General features: G+C 46.9%; 1 protein-coding gene across 3 annotated transcripts in view; it reads right to left on the bottom strand.

The window, feature by feature from the left end:
- Positions 1 to 25,569, bottom strand: part of vac14 (vac14 homolog (S. cerevisiae)) — a 413,902-nt gene that overhangs the window by 62,336 nt on the left and 325,997 nt on the right. For 2 of the 3 annotated variants that reach the window (XR_005461858.1, XM_038807078.1), the window contains exons 18-19: positions 20,658 to 20,737; positions 13,574 to 13,724 (exon numbers count right to left, since the gene is read on the bottom strand). Coding sequence is in view for 2 of the 3 variants with exons in the window: in XM_038807078.1 (XP_038663006.1) it covers positions 13,574 to 13,724; positions 20,658 to 20,737 (231 nt within the window). In the remaining variant the exon portion in view is untranslated. Of the gene's footprint in view, positions 1 to 13,217; positions 13,320 to 13,573; positions 13,725 to 20,657; positions 20,738 to 25,569 lie in introns of all 3 variants that reach the window. The other variant, XM_038807077.1, reaches the window with a different exon arrangement.

Genomic DNA, 25,569 nt, shown 5'->3' with positions numbered 1-25,569 from the left:
GTCGGTAGCCTTTATGTTCAACAATACACAGTGGGGCAAGATCAAGAATGATAAAATATTGAGGTGGAGAATTGAACTCTCCACCTATAATTACGATATTGTGTATTGTCCGGGGAAGCTCAACGAGCCCCCAGATGCCCTGTCCCGCGGCACATGCGCCAGCGCGGAAGATGACAGACTCTGAGCTATCCACAATGACCTCTGTCACCCAGGGGTCACCAGGCTTCACCACTTTATCAAGGCCCGCAACCTGCCCTACCCCACCGAGAAGGTCAGAGCCATGACCAGGGACTGCCAAGTCTGTGCGGAGTGTAAGCCGTACTTCTATCGACCAGGCAAGGCCCACCTGGTGAAGGCATCCCAGCCCTTTGAGTGGCTCAGCGTCGATTTCAAAGGACCCCTCCCCTCCACTGACCACAACGCTGATTTTCTTAACGTCGGTGACGAGTATTCCCGTTTCCCATACCATGCCTCAACATGACCGTGGCCACTGTCATTAAGGCCCGGCATAGCATCTTCACCCTGTTCAGTTTCGCCACTTACATCCACAGTGACCGGGGCTCCTCGTTCATGAGCGACGAGCTGCGTCAGTACCTGCTCGGTAAGGGCATTGCCTCAAGCAGGACTACCAGCTACAACCCCGGGGAAACGGCCAAGTGGAGACGGAAAACGCGACGGTATGGAAGGCCGTCCTTCTGGCCCTACGGTCTAGAAGTCTCCCAGTTTCCCGCTGGCAGGAGGTCCTCCCCGACGCGCTCCACTCCATCAGGTCGCTTCTTTGTTCAGCCCCGAATGAAACCCCTCATGACCGCCTATTTGTCTTCCCCAAGAAATCCATCTCCGGGGTCTCGCTTCCGTCCTGGCTGACAACACCAGGGCCTGCTCTCCTCCGAAAGCACGCGAGGAGCCATAAGTCCGACCCCCTGGTCGAGAGGGTCAAGCTCTTCAAGCCAACCCTCAGCATGCCTATGTGGTGCACCATGACGGCCAACAAGATACAGTCTCCCTCCAGGATCTGGCACCTTCCGGTTCCCCGAACCATCATCTACCCCCCCCCCCCCCCCACTCTGCACCGGACACCTCCCCCGCCCCTACATGGCCTTCACCCCCCCCCTCCCCGACCTACAGTGATGAAGCTCCAGACGACACGCTCCCGGAGCCAACAAGCCGAACACCCATGCCCGCAGCGGTTCAACACCCGTGCCTGCAGCGAAGCCGGAGCTGAGGCGATCACAGAGAATGATCAAGGCGCCGGACAGACTCGATCTGTGAGCCCACTTCACCCCCGCCGGACTTCAATTTTTTAACAGGGGGTGAATGTGGTGAACGTATGCTATTACAATTCACCACTGCACTGTGTTGTATGATGTTGATGCCCTTGTGGGCTCCGCCTGTATCTCCGCCCCCTCGGGGTGGTATATAAACCTGTAAGCCTGTAGACGGCACTTAGCACACAGCAGTCGCAGGCAGGCACAGATCTAGTGTATTAAACCCACTGTTCACTTCTACTCTTCGTCTCGTGTGAATCAATGGTCGCATCATTGGGAATCGGGTAGGTGCTTAAACTTACCCCCAATTTCCAGCGGCCTTCATTTCCGGTAGAGGGAGAGGGAGCCAGAGTGCAGCTTGGGAATCAGGTAGGAATAAGTGTTTTATTTTTACCTGGATTTAAGTTGGGCGGTTGCTAAACCCTAGACACTACACTTGTAGTGTCCTCCAGCCTTCCACCTCCTCTCACCTAAGGGGGTGAGTCAATATCAGGTAAGCTCTTTCTTTTCTTTTATCCGCAGGTTATCTAGGGGGGATGGCAGGGAAGGCAGTGCAATGTTCCTCCTGCAGAATGTTTGAGGTGAGGGACACCGTCAGTATCCCTGCTGATTTCACCTGTGGGAAGTGCATCCATCACCAGCTCCTCTGAAATCGCGTTAGGGAACTGGAGCTGGAGCTGGATGAACTTCGGATAATTCAGGAGGCAGAGGTGGTCATAGATAGTAGCTTCAGGGATGTAGTTACTCCAAAGAATGTAGATAGATGGGTGACGGTGAGAGGGGCTGGGAGGAAGCAGTCAGTGCAGGGATCACCTATGGTCGTTCCCCTCAGTAACAAGTATACCGCTTTGGATACTGTTGAGGGGGATGGCCTACCAGTAGTAAGCCACGGTGACCGGATCTCCAGCACTGAGTCCGTCCCTGTGGCTCATAAGGGAAGGGGGGAAAGCAGGAGAGCATTAGTTGTTGGGGACTCGATAGTTAAAGGGACAGATAGACGGTTCTGGGGCAGGGCAACAAAAGATGCTCACGGATGGTATGTTGCCTCCCGAGTGCCAGGGTCCGTGATGTCTCGGACCGTGTTTTCAGAATCCTTAAGGGGGAGGGGGAACAGTTACGAGTCGTGGTACACATCGGTACCAACGACATAGGTAAGAGAAGGGACGGGGATTTAAAACAGGAATTTAGGGAGCTAGGTGGAAACAGAGCCAGGACAAACCATGTTGTCATCTCTGATTTGTTGCCGGTGCCACGTGCTAGCGAGTTGAGGAACAGGGAGAAAGTGCAGATAAACACATGGCTGCAGGAATGGTGTAGGAGGGAGGGTTTCAGGTACGTGGATAATTGGAGCACAATCTGCGGAAGGTGGGACCTGTATAGATCAGATGGTTTGCACCTCAACCAGAGGGACACCAATATCCTGGGAGGGAAATTTGCTTGGGCTCTTTGGGGGGGGGGGGGGGGGGGTTTAAACTAATCTGTCGGGGGGATGGGAAAACGAGCTGCAGTCCAGAAGCCAGTGTTGAGAGTAGTGAGGTACTGAGAAGGGTATCAAGGTCGCAGGAGTGTACCGGCAGACAGGAAGGTGGATTGAAGTGTGTCTACTTCAATGCAAGGAGCATCCGGAATAAGGTAGGTGAACTTGGGAGCATGGATTGGTACTTGGGACTACGATGTTGTGGACATTACGGGGACATGGTTGGAACAGGGTCAGGAATGGTTGTTTGAAGTTCCGGGGTATAGATGTTTCAGTAAGAGTAGGGAAGGTAGTAAAAGAGGTGGAACATAGAACATACAGTGCAGGAGGCCATTTGGCCCATCGAGTCTGCACCGACCCACACCTCCACCCTATCCCCGTAACCAAATAACCCATCCTAACCTTTTTGGTCACCAAGGGCAATTTAGCATGGCCAATCCACCTAACCTGCACGTCTTTGGACGGTGGGAGGAAACCGGAGCACCAGGAGGAAACCCACGCAGACACGGGGAGAACGTGCAGACTCCGCACAGACAGTGCCCCAGCGGGGAATCGTACCTGGGACCCTAGCGCTGTGAAGCCACAGTGCTATCCAGTTGTGCTACTATGCTGCCCCTGGAGGAGTAGCATTGTTAATCAAGGATAGTTTAACGGCTGCAGAAAGGCAGTTGAGGGGAATCTGCCTGCTGAGGTAATATGGGCTGAAGTTAGAAATAGGAAAGGAGCGGTCACGCAGTTAGGAGTTTTCTATAGACCCCCAAATAGTAATAGAGATGTGGAGGAAGAAATTGCAAAACAGATTATGGTTAGGTATGGAGGTCTCAGGGTATTTGTCATGGGTGACTTTAACTTTCCAAATATTGATTGGAACCTCTATAGGTCAAACAGTTCGGATGGCGCAGTTTTTGTACAGTGTGTGCAGAAGGGTTTCCTGACACAATGTGGATAGGCCGACAAGAGGTGGGGCCACATTGGATTTGGTACTGGGTAATGAACCGGGCCAAGTGTTAGATTTGTTTGTGGGAGAGCACTTTGGAGATAGTGACCACAATTCGGTGTCTTTCACTATTGCAATGGAGAGGGATAGGGTCATTCGGCAGGGCAAGGTTTATAATTGGGGGAGGGGTACTTATGATGCGATTAGGCAAGATTTAGGGAGCATAAGATGGGAACAGAAACTGTCAGGGAAAGGCACAAATCAAGAGTGGGGCTTGTTCAAGGAACAAATAATGCATGCCCTTGTTAGGTATGTCCCTGTCAGGCAGGGAGGAAATGGCCGTGTGAGGGACCCATGGTACACAAAAGAGGTTGAATATCTTGTCAAAAGGAAAAAGGAAGCGTATGTAAGGATGAGAAAACAAGGTTCAGTTGGGTCACTTGAGCGTTACAAGGTAGCAAGGAATGAGCTAAAAAAAGGGCTTCGGAGAGCGAGGACGGGTGCATGAGAAGTCCTTGGCGGGTCGGATCAAGGAAAACCCCAAGGCTTTTTACTCTTATGTGAGAAATAAAAGAATGACCAGAGTGAGGTGAGGGCCGGTCAAGGACAGTAGTGGGAACTTGTGCATGGAATCAGAAGAGATAGGAGAGGCGTTGAATGAATACTTTTCTTCAGTGTTCACCAAGGAGAGGGCCATGTTTTTGAGGATGAGTGTGTGATACAGGCAGCTAGGCTGGAGGAGGTAGATGTTATGAGGGAGGATGTATTAGCAATTTTGAAAAACCTTAGGGTTGACAAGTCCCCTGGGCCAGATGGGATATATCCTAGAATTCTTTGGCACGCAAGGCATGAGATTGCAGTGCCTTTGGCTTTGATCTTTGGGTCCTCACTGTCCATGGGGATAGTGCCAGAGGACTGGAGAGTGGCAAATGTTGTTCCTCTGTTCAAGAAAGGGAATAGGAATGACCCTGGTAATTATAGGCCGGTTAGTCTTACTTCGGTGGTCAGTAAGTTAATGGAAAAGGTCCTGAAGGATAAGATTCATGAAGATTTGGAAAGATGCAACTTAATCCGGGATAGTCAACACGGATTCGTGAAGGGTAAGTCTTGCCTCACAAGTTTGATTGAATTCTTTGGGGAGGTAATTAAGTGTGTACATGAAGGTAGAGCAGTTGATGTCGTATACATGGATTTTAGTAAGGCGTTTGATAAGGTTCCCCATGGTCGGCTCATGAAGAAAATAAGGAGGTATGGGATAGAGGGAAATTTGACCAATTGGAAAAGTAACTGGCTATCACATAGGAGACAGAGGGTGATGGTGGATGGAAAATTTTCAGACTGGAGACCAGTTACCAGCGGTGTACCACAGGGATCAGTGCTGGGCCCTCTGCTATTTGTGATTTTTATCACGACTTGGAGGAGGGGGCTGAAGGGTGGGTCAGTAAATTTGCTGATGACACCAAGATTGGTGGAGTAGTGGATGAGGTGGAGGGCTGTTGTAGGCTGCAAAGAGACATTGATAGGATGCAGAGCTGGGCCGAAAAATGGCAGATGGAGTTTAACCCTGATAAGTGCGAGGTGATTCGTTTTGGTAGGAAAAATTTGAATGCGGATTATCGGGTCAACGGCAGGGTTCTGAGGAATGTGGAGGAACAGAGAGATCTTGGGTTCATGTCCACAGATCTATGAAGGTTGGCACTCAAGTGAATAGAGCCGTGAAGAAGGTCTATACTGTGTTAGCGTTTATTAACAGGGGGCTTGAGTTTAAGAGCCGCGGGGTTATGCTGCAACTGTACATGACCCTGGTGAGACCACACTTGGAATATTGTGTACAGTTCTGGTCACCTCACTATAGGAAGGATGTGGAAGCATTGGAAAGGGTGCAAAGGAGATTTACCAGGACGCTGCCTGGTTTGGAGGGTCGATCTTATGAGGAATGGTTGAGGGAGCTAGGACTTTTCTCTTTGGAGCAGAGGAGGATGAGAGACGACTTAACAGTGGTTTATAAGATAATGAGGGGGATAGATAGAGTGGACGTTCAGAGACTATTTCCTCAGGTGGATGTAGCTGTTACAAGGGGGCATAACTATAAGGTTCAGGGTGGGAGATATAGGAGGGACGTCCGAGGAAGGTTCTTTTCTCAGAGAGTGGTTAGGGTGTGGAATGGACTGCCTGCTGTGATAGTGGAGTCGGACACTTTAAGACCATGGATATGCACATGGAGCACACCAGAATGACAGGGAGTGGGATAGCTTGATCTTGGTTTCGGACAAAGCTCGGCATAACATCGAGGGCCGAAGGGCCTGTTCTGTTCTGTACTGTTCTATGTTCTATGTACTGATGCACATTTGCAAACCACAGACAAAATGCTATTCAGTTCCAAAGTTGATACGAGGAACATGAAGCTCAGAGAATTTCAGCAGCAATGCTCACCTCCTACTGCAACATGAAGCTAATCCTGCCCCTCTACCATGGCTGTGGCCCCTGGGCCCCCACGCCAGACCCATACCAGTCTCCATCTTCACACCTGATTCAGGATTAATCATATTTCCAAAGGGCAGAATAAACTTAAACAATTGGAAGAGGAGGTGCTCTGAAGAGGATTTGATGCATCTCGTTCTTATAGCATGTAGGGTAAAGCTGACTTCACTGATGGGCCACTGAATTGGCAACTCTCCACATCTGGAATTTTAGATCACAACACTGTACATGTCCAATAAGGGAATGCACATGAACCAGGGTTAGGAGCTGAAGCACAGAACGTTGGAATCTTAATTAATTTTAAATGGAGTAAAGACAATTTTACTTTCAATTCCCGGTCTGTGCTCAATTAGGTGTCTTAAACCTTGTCCCCCGACTAACACCTCCCTCATCCCCAATCCTCCAGGATTAGAGAGGGATTTTAAATGAACCGACAATCCAGCCAACTGAGCTAACCAACCCCTTCCCCCTAACATGCACGGAGTAGCCTCCATGGTAGTACTGGCTAGAGATGCGTAGGTGAAGGACTTAATCTGTCTTTTGCAAGCCCGTGATTTCTCGTTTCTGGCTTTTGGTGGGACAGGAAAACTCTCTCACTGGAACATGGAGTGAGCAAAGATGGGCTTGTTTTGTTATCCTGATGGCTTTTATTGCTTTGCATGGAAAGCCTGCGCTTTCGCTTCAAGAAGGGAAGCTAATGGACAGGTTGAGCGGTGCAGAAAGCTAGGCGACAAAGTGGACGTAAATGGTGAGCAACCCCGTGCAGTTTAGCAGTCTTCATCAACACAAACATAAAGTGCAGTCAATTATATTCACCACGCACATTAAAACCAAATAGAGTGAAGAAGTTGAAGACAGGAGGCTTTGCCAGAAAGCACAATTACTTTACTATAGTTGCTCGGAGAATGGGACTGACATTTTCCATCGCTTGTGCCAGATCTCTCTCGGCCGCTGCTTTTCCCTCCCCTGAGAATTGCCACATATAGTTCACTGATTGCTTAACCAGAGCCCGAAAGAGAACAGTGCAGCGTCTCCCATCGCTGATCAAGCTCAGCACTGCCCATCCTCTCATGGAATGCAGGTACCCTCCCCAAGGATTATAAAGTTAATGAATGTATTTTTTCCCCAAATTGGAAACCAAATGAAGCTGTTTAATTACTGCCTCTGTTGTCTAATGCTGCAAGATTGAAAGGAGAAAATTAATCACATAAATCCTTGTCAGATCGATAAATGTAAAAATACTAATTACAGCACACTGCATGGGGGCAGCTTTTCTTCCTGTTTCAGTGGGAGGTTGATGTGCCCTCCCTTGGTTAGCTCAAAAGGTTTAGAAATTAAATATAGATAATCTTCCTTAACTGTGGGTTTTCTTATTCTTAGAAAATTCCCTGGTGTACAAATAGAATATTGCTGTCTTGCCGTGCAGGGTGAAAATACAATCAACTGGGACCTTTTCTCTTTAAGTATATTATGTTGCCGATATTTAGGTGATCTCTCCCCTCCCATTACAAATAGTTCTCAGTGTTTTTCCCAAAGAAGGCAGCATTGAGACCCGAAGGAAAAGAGCATGTGTGAGAAATAGGCGGTTCAACACCATCGCTGGCAGGCAGACGCACGCACACAAAATGAGTGATGGTGGGGTTTAACGATCAATGTCCTCAGGGTAGCCCAACATGAGGAGTCTGGTGAACACATACCCAGTTACAGATCATGCCTTTCACATGGTACCAAGCAGCTGTCCATATGAAGGCCCGGGATAGACGATAAGATGACGGTGACGGACTGGGAAACATTATTGAAAGGAAGGACAACAGACAGGTTAATGGCAGGCATTCAAGGAACGAATAGGTGAACTCCAAAAGTTGCTTATTCCTATTTGCCGCAAAACTAGAAAGGGAATTGTGGCCATACCATGGCTTACAAAGGAAATTAGAGATAGCATTAGATTCAAAGAAGAGGCATTCAAATTGGCTAGAAAAAAACAATAGGCTTGAGGATTGGGAACAGTTTAAAATTCAGCAAAGGCATAACAAGAGATTGATTAAGGGGAAAATAAAATTTGAAAGTAAACTAGTAGTGAACATAAAAACCGACTGTAAATGTTTCTACAGATATGTAAAGAGGAAAAGATTGTAAAAACAAATGTAGGCTCCTTGCATTCAGAAACAGGGAATTACATAGAACATAGAACAGTACAGCACAGAACAGGCCCTTCGGCCCTCGATGTTGTGCCGAGCAATGATCACCCTACTTAGACCCACGTAACCCGTATACCCGTAACCCAACAATCCCCCCATTAACCTTACACTACGGGAAATTTAGCATGGCCAATCCACCTAACCTGCACATCTTTGGACTGTGGGAGGAAACCGGAGCACCCGGAGGAAACCCACGCACACACGGGGAGGACGTGCAGACTCCACACAGACAGTGACCCAGCCGGGAATCGAACCTGGGACCCTGGAGCTGTGAAGCATTGATGCTAACCACCATGCTACCGTGAGGCCCCCTATGCTACCGTGAGGCCCCATGAGAATTCATAATAGGGAACAAAGAAATGGCTGAGGAACTAAGTTCGTTCTTTGCTTCTATCTTCACAAAGGGAGACACAAATAATGTACCAAAAGTTCTGAGAAACAAAAGTTTTAGTGATAAGCTGAAGGGAATTAATATTAGTAAAGAAATAGTTTGGGGGAAATTAACGGGATTGAAGGCAGACTAATCTCCAGGGCCTGATGATCTTCATCCCAAAGTACTTTAAAAAAAAAATTTAGAGTACCCAATTCATTTTTTGCAATTAAGGGGCAATTTAGCATGGCCAATCCACATACCCTGCGCATCTTTGGGTTGTGGGGGCTAAACCCACGCAAACACAGGGAGAATGTGCAAACTCCACACGGACAGTGACCCAGAGTAGGGATCAAACCTGGGACCTTGGCGCCGTGAGGCAGCAGAGCTATCCACTGCGCCACCGTGCTGCCCTCATCCCAGAGTACTTAAGGAAGTGACCCTAGAAATAGTAGATCCATTAGTTGTAATTTTCCAAAATTCGTTGGACTCTGGAATGGTTCCTACTGATTGGAGGACAGCGAATGTAACCCCGCTATTCAAAAAGGGAGGTAGAGAGGAAACAGGGAACTGTAGACCAGTGAACTTAATGCCGGTAGTAGGGAAGTTGCTGGAGTACATCATCAAGGATTCCATGGCACAGCGTTTGGAAAGCAGTGGTGAAATCGGACAAAGTCAGCATGGATTTGTAAAAGGGAAATCATGCTTTTAAAAAAAATTTTGAGTGCCCAATTAATTTTTTCCAATTAAGAGGCAATTGAGTGTGGCCAATCCACCTACCTGCACATCTTTGAGTTGTGGGGGTGAAACCCACGCAAACACGGGGAGAATGTGCAAACTCTACACAGACAGTGACCCAGAGCTGGGATTGAACCTGGGACCTCGGCGTCGTGAGGCAGCAGGGCTAACCCACTGCGCCACCGTGCTGCCCGAGGGAAATCATGCTCGACAAATCTACTAGACTTTCGACAAAGTTAAAGCGCAAGAGATTACGGGTAATGTCTTGAGATGGATAGAGAGCTGTTTAGCAGACAAATGCAAAACGTTGGAATAAATAGGTCTTTCTTTGATTGGCAGGTAGTGACTGGTGGGGTACAGCAGGGATCTGTGCTAGGACCCCACTGTTCACATTATATATTAATGATTTGGATAAGGGAACTAAGTGTATTATCTCCAAATTTGCAGATGATACAAAGTTGGGTGGGAGGGTGAGCTGTGAGGAGAATGCAGAGATGTTTCAGCAGGATTTGGACAGGCTGAGTGAGTGGACACATGGATGGCAGATAGAACATAAAACAGTACAGCACAGAACAGACCCTTCGGCCCTCGATGTTGTGCCGAACAATGATCACCCTACTCAAACCCACGTATCCACCCCATACCCGTAACCCAACAACCCCCCCTTAACCTTACTTTTTTTAGGACACTACGGGCAATTTATCATGGCCAATCCACCTAACCCGCACATCTTTGGACTGTGGGAGGAAACCGGAGCACCCGGAGGAAACCCACGCACACACGGGGAGGACGTGCAGACTCCGCACAGACAGTGACCCAGCCGGGAATCGAACCTGGGACCCTGGAGCTGTGAAGCATTTATGCTAACCACCATGCTACTGTGCTGCCCCAGATGAGGTATAATGTGGATAAATGCGAGATTATCCACTTCGGTAGCAAAAATAGGAAGGAAGATTATTTGAATGGGTGCATATTGAGAGAGGTGGATACTCAGCGAGACATTGGTGTCCTCGTGCAACAGTCGCTGAAAGTAAGCGCGCAGGCACAGCAGGCTATAAAGATGGCAAATTGCACAGTGGCCTTCATAGCGAGAAGATCCGAGTATAGAAACAGAGATGTCTTACTGCAATTGTAGGGCATTGGTGAGACCACACCTGGAGTATTTTGTGTAGTTTTGGTGTCCTTCTCCACCTAGGGAGTGGTGAACCTGCAAATTTGCTACCACAGAAAGTAGTTGAGGCCAAAACATTGTGTAATTTCAGAAAGGAATTAGATATAGCTCTTGGGGCTAAAGGAATCAAGGAATGTAATAACAATAATAATCTTTACTGTCCCAAGTAGGCTTGCATTAACACTGTAATGAAGTTGCTGTTAAAAGCCCCTCGTCACCACATTCCAGCGCCTGTTCGCGAGAATTCAGAATGTCCAAATTACCTAACGGTATCTCTTTCGGGACTTGTGGGAGGAAACCGGAGCACCCGGAGGAAACACACGCAGACATGGGGGGGAACGTGCAGGCTCCTCGAGGACAGTGACCCAAGCCGGGTATCGAACACAGGACCCTGGCGCTAAAAGTAACACTGTGCTACTGTGGCATTGGTATTGAACTTGATTATCAGCCATGATCATAATGAATGGTGGAGCAGGCTGTAAGGGCTGAATGGCCTCCTCCACCTTCTATTTTCTATGATTAGAGGTTACTATGCTCAGAGGGTCCTACCACTAACAGGCGGCTTGCCAAACCATTATGTTGGGAGGTGATGTCAGGGATTTCCTTTGATATAGGGGACATATAATCACAAAGTCTTTGTTTTTGAAAGTATCAACTGAATTTAAGACGAATGCTTGGAATGAATAATAAACCATTCAGACCCATCAATGGAATTACCAATTCATTTGCGGGTGCAATACCTGGAATCAGCAAGGCAATCTTGCTTTATCTATTGAGCCATAGAACCCCTACAGTGCCGAAGGTAGCCATTTGGCACATCGGATCTGCACCAAAACCCTGAAAGAGCACCCCACCTAGGCTCATTCCCCGCTCTATCCCTGTAACCTCAAATAAACCTGCAAATCCCTGGGCAATTTTATCATGGCCAGCACATCTTTGAACTGTGGGAGGAAACCGGAGCACCCGGAGGAAACCCACATAGACACGGCGAGAACGTGCTAACTCCACACAGACCACCACCCAAGGCCGGAATTGAACCCAGGTCCGTGATGCTGTGAGGCAGCAGTGCTATTCACTGTGCCACGTTGCCACCCCCAGCGAGCCAAAGGATCAGTTTACCAAATACTTCCTTTCTGGCCTACACTTTTCAAATTAGACCACAAAGGTACCAAGATAGAAAACATAGAATCATAGAATTTACAGTGCAGAAGGAGGCCATTCGGCCCATCAAGTCCACACCAGCCCTTGGAAAGAACACCTTACTTATGCCCCGCGCCTCCACCCTAGCCCCATTATCGCCGTAACCCAGTAACCCCATCTAACCTTGTTTGGACACTAAGGGCAATTAGAATGGCCAATCCACCTAATTTTCATATCTTTGGACTGTGGGAGGAAACCGGAGCACCCGGAGGAAACCCATGCAGACACGGGGAGAACTCCGCACAAACAGTGACCCAAGCCGGGAATCGAACCTGGGACGCTGGAGCTGTGAAGCAACTGTGATATCCACTGTGCTACTGTGCTGCCCTGATCTTCAGTCCCTGGTATGTTTTACTGAAGGTCAGAGATTAAGTAAGAAATTGAGTTCCATTGTGAAAGATTGACCAATCGCATACTTAGTCATTGTTTTGTTTCTTTTTGCTGGTCGAGCGGCTATGTATGATAGCTGCTTGTACAGCTACCATGTGAAAGTACAAATTCCTTTTCCCTCTATACCACAAAGTATTCACAAAGGTGTGATTTCTAGATCAAAAATTTGAACAGCAAAGGCCCCCCATTTCTGCCTTGAACCTTTCACTGCATACACGCATGTGGTTAAACTTGTAATTCAAGCATAGTCTAGTCAAGCCCACTTGCACAATTCTCTGATTGATACAAGTCCTTATTGAATCATTAACACTCAATCAACCCTCTGATACATAAATCTGGCTTTGTTTCGTGTCAATAACAGCACTTTTGTGCCTTTTAATTAGACTGTTTCCTTAATTAAAAAGGTTATCAATGTGAATCAGTGCAGCGGATGCAGCTTGGGATTTAATGCTGGCCCCTGTCACCATCACTCAATCTGAAAATTTACTGTGTGGGTGTTGCTAGCTAGGCCAGCATTTATTGCCCATCCAGAATTGCCTTCGAGAAGGTTGCCTTCTTGAACTGCTGCAGTCCATGTGGTGTAGGTACACCCACAGTGCTGTTAGGGAGGGAGTTCCAGGATTTTGACGTAGCGACGATGAAGGAACCTAAATATATTTCCAAGTCAGGAAGCTGCGTGACGTGGAAGAGAATTTTGAGGTAGTGGTGTTCCCACACAGCTGCTCCTGCTGTAATGAGCATGTCACTATGCAGAATCAGTAAAAAAAATGCATCAGCCAGTGAAAGGAAGGAAGCAGAGAGTTAGGGATAGGCCATATGGTGCATTAAGGTGAGGCTTCCACCTAGAAATCCTGATGGTGCTAGACAAAGGTGCAGAGCAAAAAGGGCAAGTGTCTCTCCACAGGCATTTGGGGGAAGGGAAGTGGAATGGATGGTGCTAGGGAGGGAGAGTGGGGAGAAGTTCAAATTAAAAGTAACTCAACATTCCTTGCACCTCGGATCACCCAATTCAAGAACAGCATCAGAAGAGGCCTAGAAGCCCTGCCTGCCATCTCAGGTTGGAGAAGCTGCACGTGGTGCAAGGGGAACCTGGGGAGGGAAAAGGAGAGTGCATTAAACATAGGTTGCGAGGGAGCGAGAGGAGAAAGGAGGAAGGGCACTATCCATCTCCCATGTACATAATTCACAGAATGGGTCAGTTCTCCCATACCATGAGGGTAATGATATCATGGTGAAGGGTGGTACCTCAGCTATTCTGCCGTAGGTTAAAACCTGCATCACCAATTGCAGTTGACTGATCAGCAATGTGCCACGAATCACTGAAGACGCTTCTTGTTACTCACGTGGTTCGCATAAGTTCTGGGTTGGGTACGCACTGCAGTCGATGCGAGAGGAGCTGGAACGCTTTGCTCTGGGGCAACAGCATGAGGAGTCCGTACAAGGCTTTGATCAGGTAGGGATTATTCTCAACATCAAGGAGCTGTAACCTCAGATCTGAAATGGAGAATCGGAGAGAAATGAACAATTACAACTTACATTTATACAGCATCTGAAACATCATAAAAATTTCCCTAAGGGTTTCATGGCAGGGGAGGGATTATTGGACAAAATGTGACACTTGGTCATTTGGAGAGGTTAGGAGAGGTCATTGGTCAGAGGTAGGGTTCCAGGAAGGATTCAAAGGAGGTGAGGGGCAGAGTGGTTTAGGGAAGGAATTCCAGAGTTTAAGATCTTGGCAGGTGAAGATGCAAACACTTGTAGCGAAGCAGCAATGTCAAGTTGCCATAGGTCACCATGAATCGTCGACATTCCTTCCCCCCCTCCCCTCACCCATTGGCCATTTAATCACTTGAAAAATGAAAATAATGCCGCCCCCCCCCCAATTTAAGCATGTTGGCAGCACGGTGGCACAGTGATCAGCGCTGCTGCCTCTGAGCCCAAAGATGTGCAGATTAGGTGGATTGGTCATGGGGTTATGGGCATGAGACAGGGGAGTGGACTTTGATAGGGTGCCCTTTCGGTGAGTTGGTACAGACTTAATTGGCTGAATGGCCTCCTTCTACACTGTAGAGATTTATAGATACATAGAAGATACACGCCTGCTCCGCCATTTATCACGATCATGGTTCATCATCCAACTCAATAGCCTAATCCCCTTAACCTTTGATCCAATTCGTCCCAAGTGCTTTTTCTAGCCACCTCTTGAATATATTCAATCTTTTAGCATCAACTACTTCATGTGGTAACGAATTCCACAGGCTCACCACTCTTTGGGTGAAGAAATGTCTCCTCACCTCTGTCTGAAATGGTTTACCTCAATTCCTCAGACTGTGACCCTTGGTTCTGGGCACACCCACCATCGGGAACATCCTCCCTGCATCTACCCTGTCTAGTCCTGTTAGAATTTTATAAGTCTCTATGAGATCCCCCTCATTCTTCTGAACTTCAGTGAGAACAATCCCAACCTAGTCAATCTCTACTCATATGACAGTCCTGCCATCTCTGGATTCAGTCTGGTAAACCTTCGCTGCACTCCCTTGAGAGCAAGAACATCCTTCCTCAGAAAAGGTGACCAGAATTGCACACAATATTCTATGGATACAAAAGAGTATGAGCAAGCCAGATTTGTGCACAGTGCCTGCAGACATCTCCTTTCTCAAATGAATTCAGACTTTATCTGTGTGGAGTTACTCACTGGACAAACGGGAATTTTATAACCTAGCCAGAGGGCGCAGCTTTTAGTGTGAAGGAAGGTTAAGTGAGTATTTTTAATTAGTGTGAAGAGAGGCAGATTTCCACTTGTCAGGAAACATAATGGAAAGGATAGGATTTTCTAATATTGCAGGTTGCCGGTCCAGAAGGCACTGGCTCCTTGCAAGCACTTTTCCCACGGCTAACGGAGAGACAGGGGCGAGACTTCATTCAAGAGCGGAGAGACAGGGGCGAGACTTCATTAAAGAGCGGAAAGACAGTGGCGAAACTTCATTAAAGAGCGTGGAGAGACAGGGGCGAGACTTCATTAAAGAGCGTGGCGAGACAGGGGCGAGACTTCATTAAAGAGCGGAAAGACAGTGGCGAAACTTCATTAAAGAGCGCGGCGAAACAGGGGCGAGACTTCATTAAAGAGCGGGGAGACAGGGGCGAGACTTCATTAAAGAGAGCGGAGAGACAGGGGCGAGACTTCATTAAAGAGCGCGGAGAGACAGGGGCGAGACTTAATTAAAGAGCGCGGAGCGAATGGGACGAGGCTTCATTAAAGAGCAGAGAGACAGGGGCGAGGCTTCATTAAAGAGCAGAGAGACAGGGGCGAGACTTCATTAAATACCGCGGAGTGACAGGGGCGAGACTTCATTAAAGAGAGCGGAGAGACAGGGGCGAGACTTCATTAAAGAGCGCGGAGAGACGGGGCGAGACTTCATTAAAGACGGCGGAGAGACAGGGGCGAGACTTCATTAAAGACGGCGGAGAGACAGGGGCGAGACTTCATTAAAAAGCGCGGAGAGACAGGGGCGAAACTTCATTAAAGAGCGGAGAGACAGGGGCGAGACTTCATTAAAAAGCGCAGAGAAACAGGGGCGAAACTTCATTAAAGAGCGGAGAGACAGGGGTGAGACTTCATTAAAGAGCGGAGAGACAGGGGTGAGACTTCATTAAAGAGCGGAGAGACAGGGGCGAGACTTCATTAAAGACTGTGGAGAGACAGGGGCGAGACTTCATTAAAGAGCGGAGAGACAGGGGCGAGACTTCATTAAAGAGCGGAGAGACAGGGGCGAGACTTCATTAAAGAGCGGAGAGACAGGGGCGAGACTTCATTAAAGAGCAGAGAGACAGGGGCGAGACTTCGAAGGTAAGTTTACCTGTTTAAAACTTTAAAAACTTACCTGGAAGAGCGACATCACAGCAAAGCAGAGATCTGATTGGCTGGTAAGGAAAGTGCTCCAATTAGCAGCAGCTGGGAGAAATTTAACTCTTCGTGTGTTGGTAAGTATTGTGATTGGCAAGTAAAATCTTTGTTCCTTTCACTTATTAATTATTTGATATTATAGTTTGTAGTCAGTTAAGGTAAAGGGGGTAAAAATGGCAGGAGATCCCAGACCCGTGTTATGCTCCTCGTGCACAATGTGGGAGTTCAGGGACGTGGCCGATGTCCCCAACTCCTTCATGTGCGGGAAGTGTGTCCAGCTGCAGCCTGTTAGACCGCATGACGGCTCTGGAGCTGCGGGTGGACTCACTTTGGAGCATCCGCGAAGCTGAGGAAGTCGTGGATAGCACGTTCAGTCAGTTGGTCACACCGCAGATTAGGATTGGTGAGGGAGACAGGGAATGGGTGACCAAAAGGCAGAGAAAGAGCAGGAAGGCAGTGCAGGTGTCCCCTGCAGTCATCTCCCTCCAAAACAGGTATATCGTTTTGGATACTGTTGGGGGAGATGACTCACCAGCGGAAGGCAATAGTAGCCAGGCTCATGGCACCGTGGCTGGCTCTGCTGCACAGAAGTCAGGAAAAAGACTGGCAGGGCTATAGTCACAGGGGATTCAATTGTAAGGGGAGTAGACAGGCGTTTCTGTGGTCGAAAACGAGTCTCCCGAATGGTATGTTGCCTCCCGGGTGCTCGGGTCAGGGATGTCTCCGATCGGCTGCAGGACATACTAAAGGGGGAGGGTGAACAGCCAGTTGTCGTGGTGCATATAGGCACCAACGATATAGGTAAAAAAAAGGACGAGGTCCTACAATCAGAATTTAGGGAGTTAGGAGATAAGTTAAAAAGTAGGACCTCAAAGGTAGTAATCTCAGGATTGCTACCAGTGCCACGGGACAGTCAGAGTAGAAATTCAAGAATAGTCAGTATGAATACGTGGCTTGAGAGATGGTGCAGGAGGGAGGGGTTCAGATTTTTGGGACATTGGAACAGGTTCTGGGGGCGGTGGGACCATTACAAACCGGATGGGCTACACCTGGGCAGGACTGGAACCAATGTCCAAGGGGGTGCTTTTGCTAACACTGTTGGGGAGATTTTAAACTAATGTGGCAGGGGGATGGGAACCAGATTAGGAAGTTAGAGGTCAGTAAAGAAGCAGCAACTAAAGCCGGTAAGGTACTAGAAAATAAACTTAATGTGACTAAGGGGCAGAGTCGACAGGGAAGAGGTGATGAACGCAAAGGGACAGGTGGTCTGTCGCGCATTTGTTTTAATGCGAGAAGTGTAGCAGGTAAGGCAGATGAACTTAGGGCTTGGATCAGTACCTGGGAATATGATGTTATTGGTATTACTGAGACTTGGTTGAGGGAAGGGCAGGACTGGCAACTGAATATCCCAGGATATAGATGCTTCAGGAGGGATAGAGAGGGAGGTAGAAGGGGTGGAGGAGTTGCATTACTCGTCAGAGATGATATCACAGCTGTGATTAAGGAGGGCATGATAGAGGATTCGAGCACTGAGGCAATATGGGTGGAGCTAAGAAATAGGAAGGGTGCAGTAACATTGTTGGGACTTTACTACAGGCCTCCCAAAAGTGAGCATGAAGTAGAGGTACAAATATGCAGACAGATTATAGAAAAATGTAGGAGCAATAGGGTGGTTGTGATGGGAGATTTTAACTTCCCCAACATCGAATGGGATTCGTGTAGTGTTGGAGGCGTAGATGGAGCAGAGTTTGTAAGGAGCATCCAGGAGAGTTTTTTAGAGCAGTATGTAAATAGTCCAACTCGGGAAGGAGCCATACTGGACCCAGTATTGGGGAATGATCCCGGCCAGGTGGTTGATGTTTCAGTCGGTGATTACTTTGGGAATAGTGATCACAATTCCGTAAGTTTTAGAATACTCATGGACAAGGACAAGAGTGGTCCGAAAGGAAGAGTGCTAAATTGGGGAAAGGCAGAGTATAACAAAATTCGGCAGGAGCTAGGGAATGTGGATTGGGAGCAGCTGTTTAAGGGTAAATCCACATTTGAAATGTGGGAGTCTTTTAAGGAAAGGTTGATTAGAGTGCAGGACAGACATGTTCCTGTGAAAATGAGAGATAGAAATGGCAAGATTAGGGAACCATGGATAACGGGTGAAATTGTGAGACTAGCTAAGATGAAAAAGGAAGCATATGTAAGATCGAGGCGACTCAAAACTGATGAAGCTTTGGAGGAATATCGGGAAAGTAGGACGAATCTCAAACGCGCAATAAAAAGGGCTAAAAGGGGTCATGAAATATCTTTGGCTACAGGGTTAAGGAAAATCCCAAAGCCTTTTATTCGTATGTAAGGAGCAAGAGGGTAACTAGGGAAAGGATTGGCCCACTCAAAGACAAGAGAGGGAATTTATGCGTGGACTCGGAGGAAATGGGTGAGATTCTTAATGAGTACTTTGCATCGGTATTCACAAAGGAGAGGGACAAGACGGATGTTGAGTCTAGGGATGGATGTTTAAATACTCTAGGTCAAGTTGTCATACGGAAAGGGGAAGTTTTGGGTATTTTAAAAGACATTAAGATGGACAAGTCCCCAGGACCGGATGGGATCTATCCCAGGTTACTGAGGGAAGCGGGGGTCGAAATAGCTGGGGCCTTACAGATATCTTTGCAGCATCCTTGAGCACGGGTGAGGTCCCGGAGGACTGGAGAATTGCTAATGTTGTCCCTTTGTTTAAGAAGGGTAGCAGGGAAAATCTAGGGAATTACAGACCTGTGAGCTTGACGTCAGTGGTAGGCAAACTGTTGGAGAAGATACTGAGGGATAGGATCTATTCACATCTGGAAGAAAATAGACTTATCAGTGATAGGCAGCATGGTTTTGTGCAAGGAAGGTCATGTCTTACAAACCTAATAGAATTTTTTGAGGAAGTGACAAAGTTAATTGATGAGGGAAGGGCTGTAGATGTCATATACATGGACTTTAGTAAGGCGTTTGATAAGGTTTCCCATGGCAGGTTGATGGCAACACTGAAGTCGTATGGGGTTCAGGGTGTACTAGCTAGATGGATAAAGAACTGGCTGGGCAACAGGAGACAGAGAGTAGTGGTGGAATGGAGTGTCTCAAAATGGAGAAGGGTGACTAGTGGTGTTCCACAGGGATCCGTGCTCGGACCACTGTTGTTTGTGATCTACATAAATGACCTAGAGGAAGGTATAGGTGGTCTGATTAGCAAGTTTGCAGATGATACTAAGATTGGTGGAGTTGCATATAGCGAGGAGGACTGTCAGAGAATACAACAAAATATAGATAGATTGGAGAATTGGGCAGGGAAATGACAGATGGAGTTCAATCCAGGCAAATGCGAGGTGATGCATTTTGGAAGATCAAATTCAAGAGCGGACTATATGGTGAATGGAAGGGTCCTCGGGAAAATTGATGTACAGAGAGATCTGGGAGTTCAGGTCCATTGTAGCCTGAAGGTGGCAACGCAGGTTGATAGAGTGGTCAAGAAGGCATACAGCATGCTTGCCTTCATCGGATGGGGTATTGAGTACAAGAGTTGGCAGGTCATGTTACAGTTGCATAGGACTTTGGTAAGGCCACATTTGGAATACTGCGTGCAGTTCTGGTCGCCACAGTACCAGAAGGATGTGGATGCTTTGGAGAGGGTGCAGAGGAGGTTCACCAGGATGTTGCCTGGTATGGAGGGTGCTAGCTATGAAGAAAGGTTGAGTAGATTAGGATTCTTTTTGTGGGAAAGACGGAGGGTGAGGGGAGACCTGATTGAGGTATACAAAGTTATGAGAGGTATGGACAGGGTGGATAGCAACAAGCTTTTTCCAAGAGTAGGGGTGTCAGTTACAAGGGGTCACGATTTCAAGGTGAGAGGGGGAAAGTTTAAGGGAGATGTGCGTGGAAAGTTTTTTACGCAGAGGGTGGTGGGTGCCTGGATCGCTTTACCAGCGGAGGTGGTAGAGGCGGGCACGATAGCGTCATTTAAGAGGCATCTAGACAGGTATATGAACGGGCGGCAACAGAGGGAAGTAGACCTTGGAAAATAGGAGACAGGTTTAGATAAAGGATCTGGATCGGCGCAGGCTGGGAGGGCCGAAGGGCCTGTTCCTGTGCTGTTATCTTCTTTGTTCTTTGTTCTAACGATTGCTTCCCCAGCCAATGGCCCTGATCCTGTGACTGTCTGGGTTGAGGTCAGTCGACTCGGGGCAGACTGGGGAACACGTCATGTATCCACGCTACTCCATTGCATGCTGCCTGAACCAAAAGAGCCGGAGGGGCTGCAGAAAGAAGCTTTTACAAGAAACAGTAAGCGACGAATCATTTTGCATCTTTCACACGCTCCAGAAGAGTCAGGGCTTTTAAGTTGCTTCCTAGTTTGGTCTGCTCCCAATTTTATGCAGCTGCCAGTCAGCACTCATTCCTTCTGCCCCGTTTCCTGATACAACATTACTTCCACACATGGAACTCCAACAGAATATGCGGAAACATCATGTGTTGCAGGGTTTACTTACATGTGAAGATTGGACACTCGATCAGCTGCACCAGCTTGTCCACCTCGGTCAGAAAATCAATCGTCACCTCAAGGTCCCCACTGGAGTGTTAGTTAAGGCAAATGGCGAGGCGGAATGGAACATGACAGCATGAGAGTTGAAACAGCAATGATTTATTGAAGTAGAAATCCAATAGGAAATAAAAGTAATAAAGAACTTACATTTCATACAGCACAAAATTACATGCTCAGGACATCTCAAAATACTTTTGTCAATAAATTACTTTTCATGTGTAGTTAATGCTGTAAAGGAAAACGTCGTTGTAATATTTATGTTAAATCCTATAAGTAACAAATTAAACAATGACCAAATAATTCTGTTGGTGTTATTTAAGGTACACATGTGGAGTAGGTAACATGGAGAACTCCCTTTTGCATCTACCTCAGCATGCAGGTCAAACCCTGTTTTAGAGACCCATTTCAAGACGTGCTCAAGTCTATCGTGAGCCAAAGGCTTCTTCACTGAAAGGGTTGGGAATCTTTGGAATTCTGTAGCTCAGAGGGTTGTGGACATTCCATATGGAGAGCCGATGGCGTAGTGGTATTGCCACTGGACTAGTAACCCAGAGACCCAGGGTAATGCCCCAGGGCACCAGGTATGAATCCTACCACAGCAGATGATGAAATGTGAATTCAATAAAAATCTGGAATCAAAAAAACCCACCTGGTTCATGAATGCCCTTTAGGGAAGGAAATCTTCTGTCCTTATCTGGCTTGGCCTATATGCGACTCCACATCCACAGCAATCTGGTTGACTCTTAAAATGCCCCTGACATTTGAAGTATTGTGTGCAGTTCTGGCCACCTCACTATAGCAAGGATGTGGAAGCATTGGAAAGGGTGCAGAGGAGATTTACCAGGATGCTGCCTGGTTTGCAGGATAGGTCTTACGAGGAAAGGTTGAGGGAGCTTGGGCTTTTCTCTTTGGAGCGGAGGAGGATGAGAGGCGACTTAATAGAGGTTTATAAGATGATGAGGGGGATAGATAGAGTGGACATTCAGAGACTATTTCCTCGGGTGGATGTAGCTGTTACAAGGGGGCATAACCATAGAATTCAGGGTGGGAGATATAGAAGGCATGTCCGAGGTAGGTTCTTTACTCAGAGTGGTTAGGGTGTGGAATGGACTGCCTGCAGTGATAGTGGAGTTGGACACTTTAGGAACTTTCAAGCGGTTATTGGATAGGCACATGGAGCACACCAGAATGACAGGGATTGGGATAGCTTGATCTTGGTTTCGGACAATGCTCGGCACAACATCGAGGGCCGGAGGGCCTGTTCTGTGCTGTACTGTTCTATGAAATAGCATAGCAAGCCAAGGGTAATTAGGGGTGGGTAATACATGTTGGCTCAGCAAGCGATGCACACACCCATGAATTAATTTTTAAAAATTGCTCCATTTGGATGATGTCAGATTTTCATTCGCTAAGGGAATCATGGAATACAAGAGTAAAAGCAAATTACTGCGGATGCTGAAATCTGAAACCAAAGAGAAAATGCTGGAAAATCTCAGCAGGTCTGGCAGCATCTGTAGGGAGGGAAAAGAGCTAATGTTTAGAAGCTCAGCTTTGACAAAAGGTAATCTGGACTTGAAACATTAGCTCTTTTCTCTCCCTACAGATGCCGCCAGACCTGCTGAGATTTTCCAGCATTTTCTCTTTGGTCATGGAATACAAGGAGCGGCCAAGAAAGTGGAGGTGAGGCCAAGGATCAGCCATGATTGTACTTAATGGCAGAGCAGGTTGAAGGGGCCATTTAGTCTCCTGGTACTATTTCTTATATTTGTCGAAGTCACAATGGATATGGTGGCATAGTAGTTATGGGAAAGGGCAAGCAACCCAGAGGCTGATCAGTTCTGATTCCAAATCTAATACCATGATTGACATTTTTACACGACAACCCATTGGGAATCCATCACTTCCTACTTGGTTTGGCCACTCATGTGCCAGTTCTATACCTTGGGGCAGACTCTTAATAACCTTGCATGGCATTCAGCTTTACAAACACTTGCTCAAGATGTCCACATCCAACCTCCTTCTCATGACAAGGAAGAATCACTCACATCCCGAGCAATAATAATAAATACCAGGGGTGGGAACATCGAGTGTTTTCAACTAAACCAAGCAGATATAATGGAAGTGGTATTTCTGAAGATCAGCATGCAATGGCTACTCGCTTTACTTCTCAAAGCATATCTGGCTAGACAATACATGATATCGCAATGCGTTAGGGACATCATATTAACCAGTAACTAGCAGCCCAACCAAATTTCCTGATAATGAAATGAACATCGCTTATTGTCACGAGTAGACTTCAATTAAGTTACTGTGAAAAGCCCCTAGTTGCCACATTCCGCTGCCTGTTCGGGGAGGCTGGTACGGGAATTGAACTGTGCTGCTGGCCTGACCTGGTCTGCTTTAAAAGCCAGCGATTTAGCCCAGTGTGCTAAACCATAACTCATTGGGTTAAAATAACTAAACCTAACTGACCACCAATGTCCCAGTCTGATCTCTGGACTGAAGTGCCAATGAAACAAAAAGTCAGATTTCCATCTTTTGATCCCTATCCAGTGATCCCTGTTGAGGCCATGCACATATAGATATTTGGTGATGGCAGCATCAAGAAATGGTGCCCATTACAGCCTAAACAAGTCAACACTGAGGCTCATATATGAAGAATGATCACATGGTTAAGGAATATAAAAGTGCTTGGTATCTCCAGAAAGAAGTGGAGGTGGGGAACTGCTTGAAAGAGGATCCTGCAATTAAGCAGTGTTATTTAACACTCATCAGGGGAAGGGAGGAAACATTTTTAATATTACTTTGCCATCGCCTGTAGTCCATGTGTTTTTTCATTTGTTTATGGGGTGGGGTAACGTCGACAAGGCTTGCATTTATTGATCACCTTCTTGAGCTGCTTCAATCCCTGTGGTGTAGGTGCACCCACAGTGCTGTTAGAAATGGAGTCCTAAGGTAGTGACCCAGCGACAATATAGGAACGAAGATACATTTCCAAGACAGGATTATAAGACTGGAGAGGAACTAGCTCCCATATGCCAGCTATCTTGATCTTCTGGATGGAAGGGTGGTAGAAGCAGCATTGGGAAGTTGCCGCAGCGCATCATGTAGCTGACACACACCAGTCAAGTTACCTGTGCCTTTGTTTTGTCCAAGAAAGGGAGATTTACTCTGAATGGGATTAAAGGGGCTTTTCACAGTAACTTCATTTGAAGCCTACTTGTGACAATAAGCGATTTTCATTTCATTTCAAATCCCTCCATCCTTTATCCACCAAAAAACAATCGTTTCATAAAGTCAGGTCAAGCAGAGTGAATTTTTTTTCCATAAATACAAGCTTTGTTCTGAATTAATTTCATTGTAGGATATGCCTGCAATCCAACATAAATGATGCAGTCTACTGTTACGCACATTGTTACTAGTTGGTTCCGAGCAATAATTGCTAGCATGTTTATGCTTTCCCTACTTTTGATGTCAGGTACATAACACATGGCTGAAAAAACTCACCATCTGCACAATGTTGAGAGCACCACGAGAAAGGAGGCTACAGAAGGGGGAACGGCGAGCCTCCAGTATCAACATACGAGTAAATGCCAATCAGCTCACAAAATGCCAATGGACAAGTGATTTACAAATGCCTTGTTGACTAGTAGATTAAACACCACTGCTCTCCATCTGTCCATGCTCTTTGTGTAACACAATTGGGTCATCTGAAGCTCAAAGCTAAATTCTACTAGGAGGAGGTTAATTGCACAGTTCAATTGTGAGCGAATACCCCCTATCGAACTGTACAAAGAATGAATTCCCACTTGGGCTACCCAGGGAAGGAGTGACTCGATAGGCACACGACACTGGGATGATACGGTGCCAGTTTATTCTTATGTCAGCCTAATTCCTATATTTTACAGTTATTGAAAGCACTAAATTCAAAAGTAAAGCAATGCCTGCAATGCTGCCCTGACATTGACATGGTGCAAGCAAAAGCCATCTCAGTATGGGTAAAATGCATCCCCTCTCACCTGTTCAATCCCATTTTCAAAAGCAAAACAGTCCTGAAGCGAAGGCGAACTACCTGTGATATCTTTAATCAAGGACTGCAGAATGTGTGACCATGCCCATTTCACTGCACCCATCAACCCCCCCCCCCCCCCCCCCCCCCCCCCTTGTACTTTAATCCAACAATCAATTGGTCTCAGTTCACTCCCGGTTCTTTCCTAATTCTACATTCCATTCTTTGCACTAACCTCGACTCTGGATGTGTAGAAAAATGCCACAGTTGATCACGTGCATTATTAAAACTCACTGCTCTCAACTGAAATGTTGAAGATGGAATTGCAAAATGGGATTGAAACCAGATGCAAGCTATCATATCAAAGCAGAGAGCTGAGTCCACGTCTTCTAAAAGCTACTTCATTCTACACTTCGCTGAACATTACAGCAAGTACATTTTATATCAGAACTTCTGCTGCCTGGGCAAACGTTTCACTTCAAAGCAAGGATTCCGAGTTCATGCTTATGCCCCGGGGCAAGTTCTACTTCCAAAGCTGATGCAGTTGTCTGGTTTTCTATTTATGCTGATCCACCACATATCCCAGCACCATCAGCATGCCCTCACTCAGAACAAAACTTTGATTGATATGGTACCAAAAATCAGGAGGTTCCCAAAGTACTTTATTACAACAACTTATATTTATATTTCTGCACTTCACAGAACTATTCATTTTTAAAAAATGATACCACGTCATATGAGGATATGCTGCTCAGATGACTAAGAGCTTGGCCAAAGAGGTAGATTTTCAGGAATGTCTTAAGGGAGGAAAGTGAGCGAGAAAGGCAGAAAGGTGTCGGGAGTGGAACTC

Source organism: Scyliorhinus canicula, chromosome 9 (assembly GCF_902713615.1).
Source record: "Scyliorhinus canicula chromosome 9, sScyCan1.1, whole genome shotgun sequence".
NCBI classification, from domain to species: Eukaryota; Metazoa; Chordata; class Chondrichthyes; order Carcharhiniformes; family Scyliorhinidae; genus Scyliorhinus; species Scyliorhinus canicula.
The sequence above is the reverse complement of the archived record's forward strand: the minus strand, read 5'-3'. Positions and strand labels throughout refer to the sequence as shown.